This window comes from Calcarisporiella thermophila (assembly GCF_041956535.1).
Source record: "Calcarisporiella thermophila strain CBS 279.70 unplaced genomic scaffold VTP21scaffold_6, whole genome shotgun sequence".
In the NCBI taxonomy this organism is placed as follows: domain Eukaryota; kingdom Fungi; phylum Calcarisporiellomycota; class Calcarisporiellomycetes; order Calcarisporiellales; family Calcarisporiellaceae; genus Calcarisporiella; species Calcarisporiella thermophila.
This window is the reverse complement of record NW_027192196.1, coordinates 572,898-589,469: the sequence shown is the minus strand read 5'-3', so window position 1 is coordinate 589,469 and position 16,572 is coordinate 572,898. Positions and strand designations below refer to the sequence as shown.

General features: G+C 49.9%; 7 protein-coding genes across 7 annotated transcripts; 3 read left to right on the top strand and 4 right to left on the bottom strand.

Annotated features, from left to right (window-relative positions):
* Positions 1 to 24: 24 nt before the first annotated feature.
* Positions 25 to 234, bottom strand: VTP21DRAFT_9959 (uncharacterized protein; the record flags this gene model as incomplete). Its single annotated transcript, XM_069400962.1, has 1 exon — positions 25 to 234. The coding sequence occupies one exon, from the start codon at positions 232 to 234 to the stop codon at positions 25 to 27; it is 210 nt and encodes a 69-aa protein (XP_069253685.1).
* A 1,793-nt stretch (positions 235 to 2,027) lies between these two features.
* VTP21DRAFT_9958 (uncharacterized protein) lies at positions 2,028 to 5,269 on the top strand (the record flags this gene model as incomplete). Its single annotated transcript, XM_069400961.1, has 2 exons — positions 2,028 to 2,037; positions 2,094 to 5,269. The coding sequence occupies 2 exons, from the start codon at positions 2,028 to 2,030 to the stop codon at positions 5,267 to 5,269; spliced, it is 3,186 nt and encodes a 1,061-aa protein (XP_069253684.1).
* A 610-nt stretch (positions 5,270 to 5,879) lies between these two features.
* On the top strand, positions 5,880 to 7,359 carry VTP21DRAFT_9957 (uncharacterized protein; the record flags this gene model as incomplete). The annotated part of the gene is made up of 3 exons (XM_069400960.1): positions 5,880 to 6,267; positions 6,341 to 6,504; positions 6,589 to 7,359. The coding sequence occupies 3 exons, from the start codon at positions 5,880 to 5,882 to the stop codon at positions 7,357 to 7,359; spliced, it is 1,323 nt and encodes a 440-aa protein (XP_069253683.1).
* Positions 7,360 to 7,396: 37 nt separating this feature from the next.
* On the bottom strand, positions 7,397 to 7,667 carry VTP21DRAFT_9956 (uncharacterized protein; the record flags this gene model as incomplete). The annotated part of the gene is made up of 2 exons (XM_069400959.1): positions 7,397 to 7,538; positions 7,582 to 7,667. The coding sequence occupies 2 exons, from the start codon at positions 7,665 to 7,667 to the stop codon at positions 7,397 to 7,399; spliced, it is 228 nt and encodes a 75-aa protein (XP_069253682.1).
* A 535-nt stretch (positions 7,668 to 8,202) lies between these two features.
* VTP21DRAFT_9955 (uncharacterized protein) lies at positions 8,203 to 11,534 on the top strand (the record flags this gene model as incomplete). Its single annotated transcript, XM_069400958.1, has 5 exons — positions 8,203 to 9,471; positions 9,551 to 9,721; positions 9,793 to 9,989; positions 10,082 to 10,665; positions 10,783 to 11,534. 5 exons carry the CDS (start codon positions 8,203 to 8,205, stop codon positions 11,532 to 11,534), a joined length of 2,973 nt encoding a protein of 990 aa, XP_069253681.1.
* A 515-nt stretch (positions 11,535 to 12,049) lies between these two features.
* On the bottom strand, positions 12,050 to 14,088 carry VTP21DRAFT_9954 (uncharacterized protein; the record flags this gene model as incomplete). The annotated part of the gene is made up of 7 exons (XM_069400957.1): positions 12,050 to 12,399; positions 12,469 to 12,845; positions 12,953 to 13,333; positions 13,415 to 13,470; positions 13,550 to 13,635; positions 13,714 to 13,836; positions 13,914 to 14,088. The coding sequence occupies 7 exons, from the start codon at positions 14,086 to 14,088 to the stop codon at positions 12,050 to 12,052; spliced, it is 1,548 nt and encodes a 515-aa protein (XP_069253680.1).
* Positions 14,089 to 14,556: 468 nt separating this feature from the next.
* Positions 14,557 to 16,019, bottom strand: VTP21DRAFT_9953 (uncharacterized protein; the record flags this gene model as incomplete). The annotated part of the gene is made up of 4 exons (XM_069400956.1): positions 14,557 to 15,026; positions 15,114 to 15,532; positions 15,620 to 15,697; positions 15,772 to 16,019. 4 exons carry the CDS (start codon positions 16,017 to 16,019, stop codon positions 14,557 to 14,559), a joined length of 1,215 nt encoding a protein of 404 aa, XP_069253679.1.
* Positions 16,020 to 16,572: the final 553 nt, after the last annotated feature.

The following is a 16,572-nucleotide window of genomic DNA, read 5'->3' as shown; positions in this document are numbered from 1 at the left end:
ATTGGATTTTGGGGTTGAGGGTGGTTAAAAAAAGTTCAAAAGTAGTGCAAAATAACGTATATGTTCTCTGGGTTTCTTGTAGTTATAATGTTTCTTTCTTCTTTTCTCCAGTCTCTTTTTTCCTCTACCTTCTCCATTGTTATGCTGCGTTTCTTTTATATTCTCCTTTCTTCTTCGCATACTCTGCTTCCCTCCATTGTCCTGGAATATACTGTTACCGAGACGCTTTCTCATTGAACCTCTCCGATGCTATTACAAAGATGGATATTTTCCGATCCATCGAAGTTAGAGGAGTTAGTTTGATATTCGACAGCGTGATCAGGCCCTACAATTTTCCACTGGCTATCGGAAACAGCCCAAGACATGATCTTTCCTCAAAATCTATGTCGCTCACTAATTGAGCCAAGTGTGTCGGTTTCACCTTTTGAGCTCAGCGGAATTCAGAGAGTCGAGACACGTCATCGGGTACTTAGGGAATGAGAAACAGCAGAGACTTGCGGCGAAGGTCGATAAATCTGAATCACCCAACCTAAAATAGAATATCTCCCCCGGATAATACAAATCTCAAGTATCCCCACCATCTCTCGTGCATAAGTACTTCAAACAGGTTTTAAAAACATCTGTTTTGCTCGACCCTCAATATCTCCCTCCTCCTTTCCAATCCCCTGTCCAACATCGCACACGGAAAGATTGTAGCAATACCCTTAGCTTTAGCTCGGATAGCTGCTATTACAAATGAGAATCCTACTCAATGGCTCCCTTATGGAGAGCAAAACTAAGAAAGACAAATCAACCGCACTTGCTCTGAACTCGAGGCTTCTCGGATTGCCAACCATTTTTCATCTTGTGATAGGACCCGCCTCTCTAACCATGAGGACATATCTCTGTCCCTCTCACGTTCACTACGCCTCTATCCCAACCGAGAGTTTTGAGCAAGCTTCGCGGCTCTAAACAAGCATGACGGTTCTCACGTGTCAACTATTACATATCCTTATTTCGCAAGAAAAGATACAAATGAAACAATTGCTCTATTTTGTTCAGTTTCAGTATTCATAAGAGTCTGCAATATGCTATGTCTATGTTAGAGTAGAGAAAACCCCCTCCTCCACTTCAAATTTGATATTTTTACCCTGTCTGGCAGCGGCGCCGCCACAGGCATATTGCTTGCACGTATCATGTATGGAAAGGAGTGGGAGAAGCAGGAATGCAAACAGCCAAGAGAAGACGAAAATGAGGAAGGATGAGTCTAGGTAATCGGAAGTATTGACAGCTCTTCGAGTCTTTTGGTACTACAGAGTTGCGTTTGGAGTGTGGATGTCACTGTCCCTATTGTTCCAGCAATAGGTTGGAAATGTTGGTGGTCTGGGAGTTATTAAGAAGGCGGATATTGGCAAAAATTGCGGTATAAAAAAAAATTTTTTTTTTGCGTCAAACGAGTCAAAGTAGTCACACAGTCCAAAAGGCGAAAAGTCTCGAGTCGGTTCCCTTGTCTCTTCCCTCTTCTCTCTTGTTTCTGCGCTTGGAAAAAAAAATATTCACCACAGTATCATTCTATCAACTCCCATTTGTTTTTCTAATCTATTTCTATTGTATTATTCCTTAACTTTCTTCTTGTAGCTATTTGTATTCTCAAGGGATCAGGAGACAAGGCCGGTCTAATTCATATACATATATATATATTAGTGCACGCCTCTATTTTCCCCCCCTTTCTTCTCTTCCCTCATTCATTCCTTATCACTGAGAGTATTCTCTTTTAGCATTACCTCCCCTATAATCATATTCTCTGAAATTATTATCTTATCTCTATTCTAAGGTAAGTTGCCAGCCATATCTTTTTTTTTAATTCTCAAATGCGGCTTGTCCTATTATTATTTCATTTCTGGGGCGTTGCGTATTGTGCTTCTTATTTCATTGAGTTGAGCTACATTAAGTTTGCGATTCATTTTCACTCATTTTTTTTCCCTCTTGCCTTGTCTTTTGCTACGTTAGCTTTATCATTCGATCTGTAATATACTTTTTAGAGCATAATGGATGCAGGTGAGCTCCCCTACCTCTATTTCTCCACGTTATTTTGTACTAATTCGCCTCGGTAGGTCATTCCGCCTCCAACCTATGGAAATCCTCACTCGATAACATGAATCGCCCCATGCCCACCTCTTACGCCACAAACTACGGAAACAATGGATTGATGCTGGAGGAACTGAGTGAAGATTCTCTTTTGGGATTCGCAAGACGCCCACGCGCAGACACAATGCCCTCGCGCTCCAACAGCATGTATTCTACCCTACGTTCCGCCCCAACCCCCGCTTCTAACATGGGCCCTCCCACTTCAGGTAGTTTAGCCGGCAAACCCCCACTCCAGCCCATTGCCAACCGGCTACGTTCGGGTTCAGCAACTCTTCCACCGTCTTCATTATCAAAAGCCTTCGGCACTTCACTTTTCACAGCGGCCTCGTGGGCTGCCGTAGAAAGGATAGGGGATGGAAACTCGGGTGTTCTATCTCCAGCAACCCCAAACGATATGATGAACGACGATGTGGCCAGAACGCTTGGGGTATTGGGACTCGATGACCATACGGCACGGAACCACGGAGCGGATCGCCCGGGACTACAACCGCCCCTTGATTTCCAGTTTTCGGGTGGCCCGGACGGGGCTGGGATGGGAATGGGAATGGGGGAACAGCACGCTCAGCGAATGCGCTCGTTTTCCACTTCTACTCCAGTCGCCAGAATACAAGTCGGTGGTGGTGGAAGCGGTATGGGCGCAGGTGGGGGGATGTACACTTCATCACCTGATGGGTATGGCCCGGTCGATAATATCAACGCCAGTGGATTTTTCGCCGGCGGAGTGCATCAATTCCAGCAGCAGCAACAGCAGCAGAAACAGTCCCAACAGCACATGTTGCGCCCCAGGGCGATATCTGTGGGGATGCTAGATCAGCCTGGCGCTGACCCTTATCTTTCCCACCCGAGCCGACTAGTTGCAGAAAGGGACCTAATGACGGCTGGAGTTTATGCCCCTCAGCACCATTCAAGTGCTTCTCAGAGCTTCCACCGTACTTCTTTACACTCTCATCAGGAATCATCGAACGAGTCAGATCTGAGTGGAAGCGGGCTGCTGAATCTATTTGTGAACGGTGGAGTGGGCATGGTAGATGTGAGTGGGGGTATTCAGACGCCCCACCAGCACCACATGTCCTCTGCTGCTACGACCACCTCAGATGTCTTTACCTCGCCCTCTCCCCCCGTCACCAACCCGTCCCTCAACCTGAACTCCATGACCGACTTCACCTTCGCGCCGTTGTCGCCTCCACCCGTCAGTCCACCGTCTCAAATCCCCACGCGCTCACTATGGATCGGTAACTTGGACCCCACTCTATCCATCGCTGATCTCCACCAATTGTTTGCCTCGATTGGCACCGTGGAGGGCGTCAAGCTTCTGCCGGAGAAGGAGTGTGGATTCGTGAACTTCTCCACGGTGGAAGAGGCGCTTCGCGCCCGGGACGAGATTATGCTGCGGATGGGATCGCGCATTGGCCATTGCATTGTGCGGGTTGGGTTTGGAAAGGCGACCGAATCCTCCTCTCCAACCGGGATTGGCCCAAGTGTCAACGGCAGTGTCAACGGGGAGAGCAGCCAGCCGACGCGGGCTCTGTGGATTGGAAACATTCCCGCCACGACTCCGCCCGAACTGCTGCGTGAAGTGTTCTCGGCGTTTGGGACGGTCGAATCCGCCCGCGTGTTGACCCACAAGAACTGCGGATTTGTCAATTTTGCGACGGTGGAGGAAGCCGTGGTGGCACGCAAAATGATGATGGGCCAGGATTTGTTTGGGGTGAGCGGCACCGTGTTGCGACTGGGCTTTGCCAAGGAGCCTCCGAAGGCGGAGGAGGGAGCCAATGGAAACGGCGGCGGCGTGAACGGAATTGGCATCAATGGGGGAAGCAAGGTTTTGTCGCGGACGGTCAAGGCGGAAGACTATCATGCGGAGCTTGTTCGCACTCTGATGGGACAGGGCCCAGAAGTTCTACGGAAGGAGCGGGCGGAGATGCTGGCGGAGTTGGTGGGGGAGGCCAAGAACGAGATGGCGGAGGGTTCGGGCGAGGGCAGCGTCGAGTACATCAGCACCATTCCGCCCGCATTGGAATCCAAGCGCCGGCTTGAGGCAGGCCGCCTCCGCGAGCTCCGTAAGCACCTCGAGTCCGTTGGGACCGAGGAGGCTGAAGTGGTGGCACAAGAGTGCCTCGATGAAATCGTGGAACTTTGCAGTGACTACATCGGGAACACGGTTGTCCAGCGTCTGTTTGAGCGGTGTGGGGAAGAAATGCGCTCGCGCATGCTTGAGATGATTGCGCCCCACTTGGCCTCCATTGGCGTACACAAGAATGGAACCTGGGCCGCGCAGAAGATCATGGGAGAGTGCCAGCATCCCGATCAGATTGCGCTTATCTGTGCGCGCCTCGCCCCCTTCATCCCTGCGCTACTTCTCGACCAGTTTGGCAACTACGTTGTGCAGTGTGTGCTCCCCTATGGCTCGACTCGCAATCAATTTGTGTTTGATGCGATGGCGGAGTGCCTCTGGGAAATCGCACAGGGACGATTCGGGGCCAGGGCTATGCGGGCTTGTTTGGAATCACCCCACGCGAATAAACGGCAGCAGCGTCAAGTCGCCGTTGCCATTGCGCAGTGTGCGCCCCTTCTGGCCACCAATCCCAACGGCACCCTCCTGCTGACTTGGCTCTTGGACACATCGGGCCTGCCACGACGATACGGACTGCTTGCTCCGCGGCTGGTGCCGCACATGGGTCCACTCTGCGTCCACAAGCTAGCCTCCCTCACCGTGCTCAAGCTGGTGAATCAGCACGTGGAGCCGAAACCTCGCGAGCAAGTTCTGCAGGAGCTGTTGGGGAATCCAAACGTGTTGGAGGAGGTGCTCTCGGAGCCTCTTCTGGGCGCTGGCGTGATAGTGCAAGTGAAGCAATCGTGCGGCGAGAAGGAAGAGGAGAAGAAATGGATCTGCTCTGCGGTGGAGCAAGTGCTGCAAAAGATGGGGGTTGTGCAGGCCCCTGCCTATCGAAAGTTGGCCGAGGAGATTGGGCTAGAGGTGCCGGACTCTGCCCCGACCTCGATCTCCAACTCAAACTCGGGTGGAGGTAGTGGAGGGGGAGGAGGCATGGGGGCTAACTCTTATTTCCCATCGGCTGCACTTGGCCATCTCTCCGAACTCAACAACAACAACAGTGTTTACAAGGAAAATGGAATAATTTAAGACTAATGTTAATCGCTTTTTTTATAGACATGTCTTTAAATAGTTTTGTTCTCTTTACTTTTGCCCTTTTTTTTGTTTATATTTCATCCCTTTTCTTTTTTTTTTCGCTCTCTTCCTATTTCTCTTCATTTTTTTTTTTTGAATCCTAGCGCTTACCACATATATAAATATATATTTTTACTTACATATTTCTTTTCACTTTATCTTTTTTTTCCTTTCTCCTTTAACTATCCCTCATCTTTTCTCCTTATTGACACCTAATTATATATGTTAAACCATTGAATTCTATTCTTTTTTTCTTTAAAAACCTATGGACATAAGGATCTTAAGATGATTGATTTTTCTGCATTTCCTTACTTTCTATATATATTCATTTATGATTGATCTTTCGAGTAAATATAATTACAATCTTATTTTAAGCTAGCGCGGCAGCATCGGTGTATATTTGTGTAAAATTAGCATATTATTTGTGTAAACTGCCAAGAGAGGGAAAAATAAAAATAAAACAAGCATGATTACCGTTTAAATGACGTTATGCATAGAGGGTAGGCAGCATCTTTGTTCCTTCGGATGATGTTTATTGTTTGAAGGTGGCAAGGAATCTGAAAGAATGCGCTCCCTCCCCATTGCTCTCTTGAGCCTAGTTTCGTTCGTTTATGCCTTCCCCTCCTTCGCTGTAACCGACTGCCTGGAACCTGACCTCTTCGACAACACCAAGTTTGCGCGCATCGCATGTCATCCCTCCGCTTCTCCTTCGCAACAGCTCCACCGCCGGCAGCTGCCGCAACCGCCATCTCCAGAGAGTAATGCATTCATCGTTGACCTAAATTGCACGGCCTCCACACAGCTGTGCACCAAGGTTCGGGACACATTCACCAAAGTTGGACAGGAAATTACCGCTGCCCTGGAACTCGTGGAACCGGTACGCGTCAACGCGTCATTCTTTGGGTTTTGCGCGAGAATTGGGCAGTGCGCCAATGGAGCAACCGTCCCACTGGGTATCCTCTCTTCCCTTCTTTTTTCATGCGCTCATCACATGTGAATGGAACTAATCGGCCGGCTTCGGCTTAGGCTTCGCCAAGGTGGCCAGGTTGATTCCACTGAAAGACAGGGACGGCGTCACTCGACTCTTTCCCCAGTCGCTTCTAAAGCAGATGCAGGTGACGCCTCGGCCGGACTTTGCGCCCTATGATATCGAGGCGATATTCAACGAGGATGTGAAGTACTGGTTCGAGGTGAGCATAAATAGACTGTGTTCTCCCCCCGCTGGAGGTCGCCAAACCGCCAATAAAACTGACATAATTGCGATGTTTAACTAGGGGGACGGCACAATGAGGTCCGATCAACAGGACTTCCACCTGACGATCCTCCACGAGCTAATGCACGGACTCGGCTTTGCAAGCGGGTGGAACGACTATGCCCAGTCCAATCTCCTGCTCACACCGCTACCATACTACAAGTCCACAACCAGCGCGCAGCTCAAAATCGATGCTTTCCTCGAGACGGTGTTCGACCGTGCCATGTATATCCTGACGGGTGACGCGCGAGGCAATAGAGTATCGGAGTTGGCGAGAGCCCTGAATGGGTTCCCTAACAGCACCGAGGCGGGAACCTATGCCTCGCTGAGCGAGCTCTATGTTGCGCTGAATGCGTCTGCACATGGAGCGGCAGGGCGGCAGATGCTGGCCCTGGCCACCACTCCCAAATCTCTCGGGCTGCGTGTTGGTAGAGCCGTCTCCAACCCGAACGGGTTTTATATCCTCGAGACATCCTTTGCCACTTATCGCCCGTCTAGCTCCATTAGCCACTGCGACTATTCGACCTTTTCCAATACACGGGATTTCCTGATGCGATACATCAACGATGAGACGATACCGGTGTCACAGGTGGTGAAGAAATTCGGGAGCACTACCGCACTTGGTCCCGGTCTGCTGGGCGTGCTCGACGCGATGGGATACAAAGTAAAACTCCCAATAGATGCGAATACCCCTACATCGGGTGCCTCCAACCTGTCCCCTGCGGTGGTGGGCTATGCTCTCTCCTTGCTAATCATTGTACATAGTCTTATCTCGGTCAAAAGGTCGTCATAAATCCGCGTCGTTTTACCCGGGGACATAATCAGATATCTTATGCTAAATGGTCTAAAGTGTAAAGTGTATCTACACCCCTGATAAATCCCCACTTTCCCAACCATGTACTGTTGAATACCCGGATCCGATTGTTTTTATTCCTTCTTAGCAACCAGTCAAGATCTTCACGTCGACATAGGCTAATAATAAATAAATAGACGTACTATTTAACCTATCACTTACCTAAACACGTCATTGATTAGTCCTTCAGACTCCTTTGGTAGGTTGAGCAGGGCTGGGCCCCTTTCTGTGGGACAACTTCCATGCATTGCAGATTGCTTTGACACTATCAATGACTTTTTAAAAAAAGAAAGCAGTCTCAACCAGCCGCAGCCGAAGTCGCAATGGCCTCGATGAAGCCCCCATCCAACGCGAAGCTGGGTTGACATAGCCCAACGATGAGCAAGACCTGCCGTTCTCTTGAGCCCGAATGGCGTGCCTCCTAGTCTGAGGCTGTGAGGCTTCGTTTTTCATATACATATATTTGTACAATTCACCCAGTTATCGTAGAAAAATCAATTTCGCATTGCAACCAATCGACTGAAAACACTGCTGTTTCTTTTGTGGCAGCCAATGTGTACAACCGAACAAGCCCAACTGCTTCCATAGCATTCTCCTTCCTTTATGATACGTTTTTCTTTTTCTTTTTTCTTGGAATTCATTGCGCTGTTGTCTCTGCACCTCCACCTCAATCTCGCCCAGGGCGTATGCTATACCTGAAACTGCCGCGGCTTTGCTGATTACGTGTGGGCCGGGAGTGGCAGTGTTGCCTGATTTATCCAAGTTTATCTGCAAAAAAGTACCATGTTGCTATTGAAATGCATAGGATTTAAGAAACGCAAGAAAATGGACAAGAAGAGCCAGAGGGAGCTGCCGCAGGAAACGGCCAGCGTCTCTAACTTGCCGCGAAAGCTATCCACCCCACTCCCGTCCAATTCAGATGGCAGCAAAGAAATTGCATCCGTTTCCGGCTTACAGCCAAGGGATTCATTCTCCTCTGGTATTAGCAGTGGCTTAGAGAACACTTCATCCACACCCCATCCATCGGTCGGTTCCGAACTTGAATCGGCGTGCCCACAGAACAAAGAAGAGGATTCTGCTGACCCGAACGTATTTGTCGACAGCCCAACCCCCGCTTCGAACTCTGTGTTTAATTTTGAAGTACCCCACAAGGGACCGCCTAGCAAACTAAATCAACCCGAGAGCCCAGCCAGCCGGACTCTGCTTAAAATTCGGCAGCTTAAACGTCAATCCGCTGGAATTTTCATGAGTGCCAGAGATAATCACCTCCTTTATCGCACCCATTCTGAGCCCGCTGTAAAATCGGATAAGCCGCCTGCATTTATGGCAACACGCTCTGAACCGGATATCGCCCAATCGATTTCCGACGCTAAAGGAGCCCAGATTGCGACCGTCGTGGAGGGCTCCATTCAGTCGTCATCCCCATCCTCTGCATCCATGCTTTCCAGCTCGTTCAACTCAACCACCACCATGGCCACCAGTTCTGACAGCAGCTCTGTGTATAAGGTCGACCCCGCAATCTCCGATGTCATTGCCGGGTGGCTGCCTAAGTCGCTGACGGGCTCTTTGCTGCTCAAGGTCTCGACAAAGAAGGCAGCGGCGCGGCTATTTCGCCTAGACCCGGAGCAATGCAGAATTATCTGGGACTCGAAGAAAAGCGGGAAAATCAACATCGAGAATATCAAGGAGCTTCGCACCGGAGCGGATGCCCGTATCTACCGGGAGCAGTGCAATATCCCCGCGGATCAGGAGGATCGCTGGATGACGCTCATTTATCATGTGGATGGCCGCTACAAGATTCTTCATATTGTTGCCCCGACCAAGGCGGTGTTCAACGACTGGTCCTCAACCCTCCAGCGCCTGATCTCGGAGCAGAATCAACTCCTCGACGGACTGGAGCAGCAGCGACGGCGCTATAATCAGTGGCTACGTCAGAACTGGAAAGATGCGGACAAAAACAACGACTCGCGGGTGAATTTTGACGAGGTGGTATCCCTTTGCCGGTCCTTGAACATTAATTTTTCGAAGAAGGAACTCAAGATTCGGTTTGATGTAATATTGTCACCCACTTTTTTTCGAAACCAGCGGTTTTAATCCTATATCCTATGCTTATAACCTTGACTCTTAATAGCAAGCCGATATGAACAAGCAGGGCTATTTGGATTTTGCAAATTTTACACGATTCGTCAAGCTACTCAAGGAGCGCCCAGATATCTCATCGCTCTTTGCGTCTTGCACCAATTCGAATCCCCAGTATTTAACGCTGACCGAGTTTAGGGCGTTTATGAAAACCATTCAAAAGGTAGTTTTTTTTTATCGTTTTTGTGCCCGCGGTGCCCCAATATATCTAACCGTTCTCTATCTTCATGCTAGAGCAAAGAATCCGACGAACAGATCGAGGCGATATTTAGAAAGTTTCTTGAGAAAGAGGAAGAGCACATGTCTCTCGAGGGGTTCACCAGCTTCCTGCTTTCCCCATTCAACCACATCTACTCGGCGGAATACAACAGCCTGCATCAAGACATGACCCATCCCCTTAGCGACTACTATGTCGCCAGCTCGCACAATACGTAAGGCATCATGCTTATTTTTTTCCAAACAGAAAATTGGCTGGAGAAAAGAGGGCTGACCCTCCGACACTCTTCTTATTTGCCTTGGCCAGCTATCTTCTTGGCCATCAACTTGCCGGCGAATCCTCGGTGGAAGGCTACGTTCGCGCACTGCAGAGCGGCTGCCGTTGCGTTGAACTTGATTGTTGGGACGGCCCCGACGGGTCGCCTGTCATCTATCATGGACACACGCTGACCTCCAAGATCCTGTTCCGGGACGTGATCGAGGCCATCTCGAAGTATGCGTTTGTTGCCTCCCCATACCCCCTCATTCTATCTCTTGAGGTGCATTGCTCGCTGGAGCAACAAAACGTGATGGCCACTATCTTGCGAGACACTTTGGGCGGGTCGCTCATCACTGAGCCCGTGCTGGACCTGAGTGGCTCGAGGCTCCCCTCCCCCAAGGATCTAATGTACAAGATCCTGATCAAGGGGAAGACGTCGTCGGATGATTCAAACGAGACCGATTATTATGCCACAGAGTCGGAGTATGAGTCGGAGGAGGGGAGCGATGCCTCATCTGAGTCGGCGAAGAAGAGGCGGTCCAGCAAGGAGGAGAAGGGCGAGCAAAAGATCTCCAAGGCCCTGTCGAACGTGGTCGTGTACTGCAAGGCCAAGAAATTCAAAGGCTTTCAAAGTAGGTCGCGAGTCCCCCATGCTCCCTGCGAGCGCCTATCCATCTGTAGACCATGCCAAACTCACCGATCCCCCCCCCCTCCCCCCTTTTTTTTCTCTCTCTCTCCTTCCTTCGTAGTGGTTAAGGACGAGTTCCAGATCTCCTCGTTTTCGGAACGCACCGCACTCCGTCTGGCCAAGTCGAATCGTGAGGCTTTCGTGCAATACAACAGACGATATCTCTCGCGGGTATACCCAGGAGGTTTGCGCATCAACTCGTCGAACTACGATCCTCTGCCGCTGTGGGCGGTGGGATGCCAGTTTGTCGCGTTGAACTACCAGACGTTCGACCGCGGGATGCAAATCAACCGAGCCATGTTTCGGAAGAACGGGAAAACGGGGTACGTGCTCAAGCCCAAGGCTCTGAGAGCCAAAAGCGAGGTGCCAGAGCCGTCCGAGGAGGAAACTCCATGGGAAGCACCATGCCCGCGCCATGTGGAGATTCACCTGATATCGGCGCAGCAGCTGCCTCGTCCTGTGGACGTGAGCACGTCCGATGTCATCGACCCCTTTTGTTCCATTGAGATCTTTGGACATGGGGTGGCGTTGCGGTATCAGTCCAAGTCCGTGACGGACAATGGATTCAACCCGACCTGGAATGAGGTGGTGCAGTTCACTCTGAACGACGTCGAGCTCCCCGAGCTTTTGATGCTGCGGTTCCACGTGATGGACCGGGACCTCAAGATGAACGACGTGGTGGCGTGGTGTTGCATGCCGCTGGTGGGGATTCCCGAGGGATATCGCCACCTCCCGCTTTACGACGCCAACGGGGAGCGATGCTTGTTCAGCACTCTGTTTGTGAAGATTCGAGTGGAGTATGAGAGGAAATAAACCCTTCACAACGGACTTTGTATCGTCCCCATCATAGACACTTTTATTTTTTTTTTTCTCAGTTTTTGGTTGGATCAATGTTTTTCTCTTTTACTATCTAGTCAGACTCTTTTTTTTATATTCTTTATCTCTCGACTTATTTAATGTTGCTCTTCGTTTTTTCCTTCGTTTCCCTCTTTTCCCTTAATCCACCACGGTTTTTCCCCTCTTTTGCATGTGATGTCGCTTCCTCTCTTCTTGTGCTGTTTTTTGTCTGCTATTTGTTTCTACTACCCGATATTCAAGCGCTGCCCATTATTTCCTTCTCCTCTCGCCGACCAATGAAACCTACTTCGGCCGCGCGAAATAAAATACATCGACTTGTTTATATGTGTGTGTAGTATAACATAAAATAAATAACGAACGCCTTCAATGGCAAAGCAAGACGAAATCGATATCAAAAGTGGGGGGGGGGGGGGAAATGGATCAAAATGGAAAAAAAAAAAGAAAAGCACAAAAACTTTAATAAAATCAGTCTACAACTTTTGCTCTCGTCGGCTGTTCCAATGGAACTGCGAGTTCAGGCTGTTGATCCAGTCCTGGCTCGGCCCGTCCCGACTCACCGTCAGCACGGGATAATGGCTGGGCCGAATCTCGAGCCAGTCGCCCTTCTGCAGCGAAGTACGGTTCCGCCCGTCAAAGCTCACCCAGCCAGACCCGCGGCTGGACTCGGCGACATACACTCGGATGCGTTTGTTGCCGGGAACAATCATGGGCCGAGAGGTGAGAGAGTGGGGGGCAATTGGGGTAACGATGACGGAAAACCCAGAGTGGACGACGGGACCGCCCGCAGAGAGTGAATATGCAGTTGAGCCGGTGGGGGTCGCTAAAAGACAAGCAGAGTTTAGCAAGGCGGAAGATTCTACCTACTCTGCCATCGCCACACGAAACTCACCAAGTACCAGGCCGTCGGCAAGGATGGAGGCAGCTAGAATCTCATCGATGCAGATATGGAACTGCAGCATGCTGGGGGAGGCACCCCTATCAATCACAACCTCATTCAGCACATGGAATTGGGCTGTAGGGGTACAATCGTGGTCGAAGTTTTGATCAGCACCGGCGGCATCGCCGGCTGCGTCGCCATTGGATGTACCTGGGCCATTGAGGCTATTGTCGATGTCATCCAGCACCGCCTGCTTCTGGTCCAGCTTATCCTCCAACTTAAAAATGGAGCAATGGATGCGCATCCGCACATTCATACGGGTCTTTCGTTCTTCAATGATGTCGCGGAGTACCTCACGGTGATTATCGTAATCGAATATGGTCAAAAATCTAAAAAAAAAAAAAATCCATAAGTTAGATCCGTGCTTGACATATTTTAGAGGTATCGTTTCGTGTCATAAAGAAATAAAAAGAAAAAAAAAAAAACTGGTGCGCACCCGAGAGATCCGAGATTAAAGGCAATGATAGGAACGATCTGATCTTGCAGCATCCATGAAGCGAAGAGAACAGTGCCATCGCCCCCCAACACAATGACCAGGTCGATGTTCTGTGGAAAGCTGTACTGCGACCACATGTGCAGCCGTGACCCAATGTCTTTGGGCAACTTTTCCCGTTGAAATTTCGGTTTGTTGATGATGACATCCGCAACATAGACATGGAGGTGGCTAAACGTCTCAAGGAGCCATTGGGCCGTCTCTCGAGTGTAGGTGACAAGCTGAGGCTCGCCTGGTTTGGTGGCTAGCAAAACGCGGTCCATGGTCCCAAGGCGGACGACTGCATGATCGAGATCGTAGGTTTCGTCGATGCTACAGGAATATCTAGGTAATGAGGGGATTGAAAGAGGGGGTGAGATGCAGAGGTAGAGGAGACTTCGCCAAAATCCTCCGGTAGATGCTTACAATTTTAGTAGATTATCCAGGCTCATAGGAACGGAGAGGGTGTCTCGATTCACCGCCTACACAAGACATCCACGCATTCAAGTATTAATCAGCAGCCATAGGCAGATCGATTGTCGACGAAGAATCTATTCTCACCTCTCTAATGCTTGCATTGCATCGTACATGGAGTTTGTGCCCAGAGTTTTTGCTGTGCTCTCGCAGGAGATCGAGTCCTTCCTCATCTGGATTACCCAATGGATGACATCATTGCGTTACTTAAATGTTTCAAAACAAAGCAGTTGCAAAAAAGGGTGAATTACTTGGTGAGAGGCAGACCCAGTCTCCATCGTAGTCTTTCCACTGCAATTGACAGGAGGACTCATCAAAATCTTCAAACACCCGTCTAAATGCGTCTACAAGCCCTCGGTAGGTCAGCTCGCTTACTAAAATCCAACGATAAATGTGGAATTAGCATTTGCCACCCAGCCTGGGTTAGATCCCAACAATCGTTGCCAACTACCGTCCACGTGGGCATAGGCCGAGGATTCGCGGAAGCTGTGTGTCAGTTTGAGTTGGCACTGCTGCTGCATGCTGCGGGCCGTCTTAGCACTCGATGGGGAGTGAAAGGGAAAAAGTGGATCGAGGGCGTATGAAAAACGCGACTCCGGATTCTTGAAAATTCCACGTGAACTCATTAAAGAAATGAATCCAAATCAGTGACATTCAGACCCGAAGAGTTTCTTCAACCCACGCATAAATGTAACAAAAAGCTACTTTATACTGACTGTGATCATATAAAACAAAAAAGAAAAGAAAAAAGAAAAAGGAAAAGGAAAAAAGAGACTCGGAAACTCAAGAAGAAAGATGAGGAGAAAACAGCAATTGGAAGTACATTGGAAAAAATATAAAGAATTCTCGACCGTAAATTTTTGCTTGGGACGCAACACAAAAAGAAAAAGATAATGATTAAAAATATATCATAGCGTTTAGCAACATGTATGATATATAATAGCAAGGATTTGGCAGAGAAGAAGTCGAAGAGGAGGAGGAGGAGGAGGAGCAGAGAGAAGGGGGAAGGTGACGGCAAAGAATAGCATACACAAAAAAAAACTCTAGGTTATCCTTATATATCTTGATATACGATTGTAACTCCCTCATGCCGACTATGTATTATTCGATGTGTCATGGGGGAAGGAGAATACAGCGTGCTCGAGGAGTCCGTTGGCCGCGCTCGCCACGTGACCTTGCTTCACTTTCCCCTCATCACCGCCACTGCCGCCGCCACCGCCTCCCCCGCCTCCTTCTTCCATGACATCGGTGCCCTCGGCGGCGGAATGCATCTCGCCGCCAGTCCCAGAGATGGAGGCAAAGCTCTGGTGGAACCCATGGGCCAACTGCTCCCACTGTAAGTGATTCTGGTTGGCCTTGGGGGCATCATTGATCTGTAGGTGAAGCGCGTCGGCTGAACTGGGGGCGAATTTTTCGCAAGATTCGGCGGTTGACCCGAATTCAAAAGGCAAGGGGTGGCCGGGGCCGGAAGCGGCGCCACTCTCGAAATGGCCGAGAGTGGACGGGCGGGCGACCTCTTGCTTGATCTCGTAGTGTTCGAACGAAAGCTCCGGGGGAACGGAACCTGATGAGAACATAGAGCACGGTTATTAGTGTTTCAAGCCCTCTCTACAACCTCCTCCGCTAGGAGGGGAGATGGAGGATGAGTTACCATGGTGTTGGGAAACAAATTCCGTGAGGTCCTTGATCATCTGCTGCTGCAAGGCCTGCCGCCGGCGGGTCTCCCCCAACTCTCTTACTACCTCATTAAAGTTGTCCTGCAACACGGTTAACTGCTGTAGCATGTCCGACTGAGCCACTTGCATCATCGACACGATCCCCTGTAAATCGCCTGCGTCTCTTCGCAGGGAGTCGGCGTCGAGGGCTTTGCGCTTGATGTCAAAGAGGAGGTCGGGGCGGCCGCGAAGAAATTTGGGATGCGAGAACTCCCAGATCTGGTTCTCGCTGCTGGCTCGGTGGCCGCGCGGAGAACGATTCACCTTGTGGAATCCATACATGTTCAGCTGGCGCACAAAGCTTGAGAAGTTGTTGTGCTTGAAATGGATAGGGAGGACCTCGCTCGCAAATTCGCTTTAAAGGCAAGCAGAAGATGGGTTCAGTTGGGGAAGACAGGGAAAACAAGCCTAATACAAGCTGAGAAAGAGAGAGGGAGCTTACACAATGTTGGCGACTATGAAGCTGGTGCCGGTGTAATTCCAGCAAATGAGATGCTGGTGTTTTTTATCGATAACCATGCTAATAAAATAAAGGGCAAGATGCCGTCAGCAACCATGGGCTGGACACGCGTTTGTCATCATCAAGAGACATACTTGTAGAGCTTGTGGACAAAGGTGTTGGTGTTCATCTTGTTATTGTTGCTATTCCCGTTCTGGTGGGCGTTCATGGATGAGTAGGTCTGCAGATTAGTCCCCAGTCCAATAAATTCAGGCTCGAGACAGGGGGAATTGAGGGTGAAGGGAGATGTGGGCGAAATCATAGGCGAGGGGACGGCGGATGAGAGGCGATTCAGTTGAGACGAGAGGTCGAGCGATGATCGGGATTGCCCGCTAATGTTCATGGCAAAATCCCTGGGTCAATCCAAGAGGAGGCGGTGTGCAATCAGAGGCGACAGGGCAGGGATGGGCAGGCAGGAAGCAAGCGAGGGCAATCGGGAAGGGAGCAGAAGGAGAATAAACAAAGAGAGAGTGAGAAAAAGAAAATTGGAAAAAGACAATCGAAAAAACAATGGGTGTTACAAAGCTAAAACTTTGTATACTCAGGAGGGGCCCCGACCTATTGAAAGCGGAACAAGGTGTCCACACGAGCAGAATCCTCCCTAAATCAGGCCGCTTGCCCCAGGGCAGTGTCATCGCGGCCCCCCCTGTGAGCTGCGATCGCGCCCAATATGACTATTCTAAACAGGCGGCATTCGCGCCTTTTTTGGCACGCCCGCCCGCCCGCACCCAGCAGAGATGAGAAAGGTTTTAATTTAATATCAGTGGAGCCTTTGAAACAACAAACAAATAATGGGCTCGTCTGGAGGAGGCTTGGCTCCCCATTTGCCGGCTGGGTTGCAATTGCAACTTAGCTCGGGGGGGAATCGGCCGAATCTAAGCTGCAATGCAATGGAA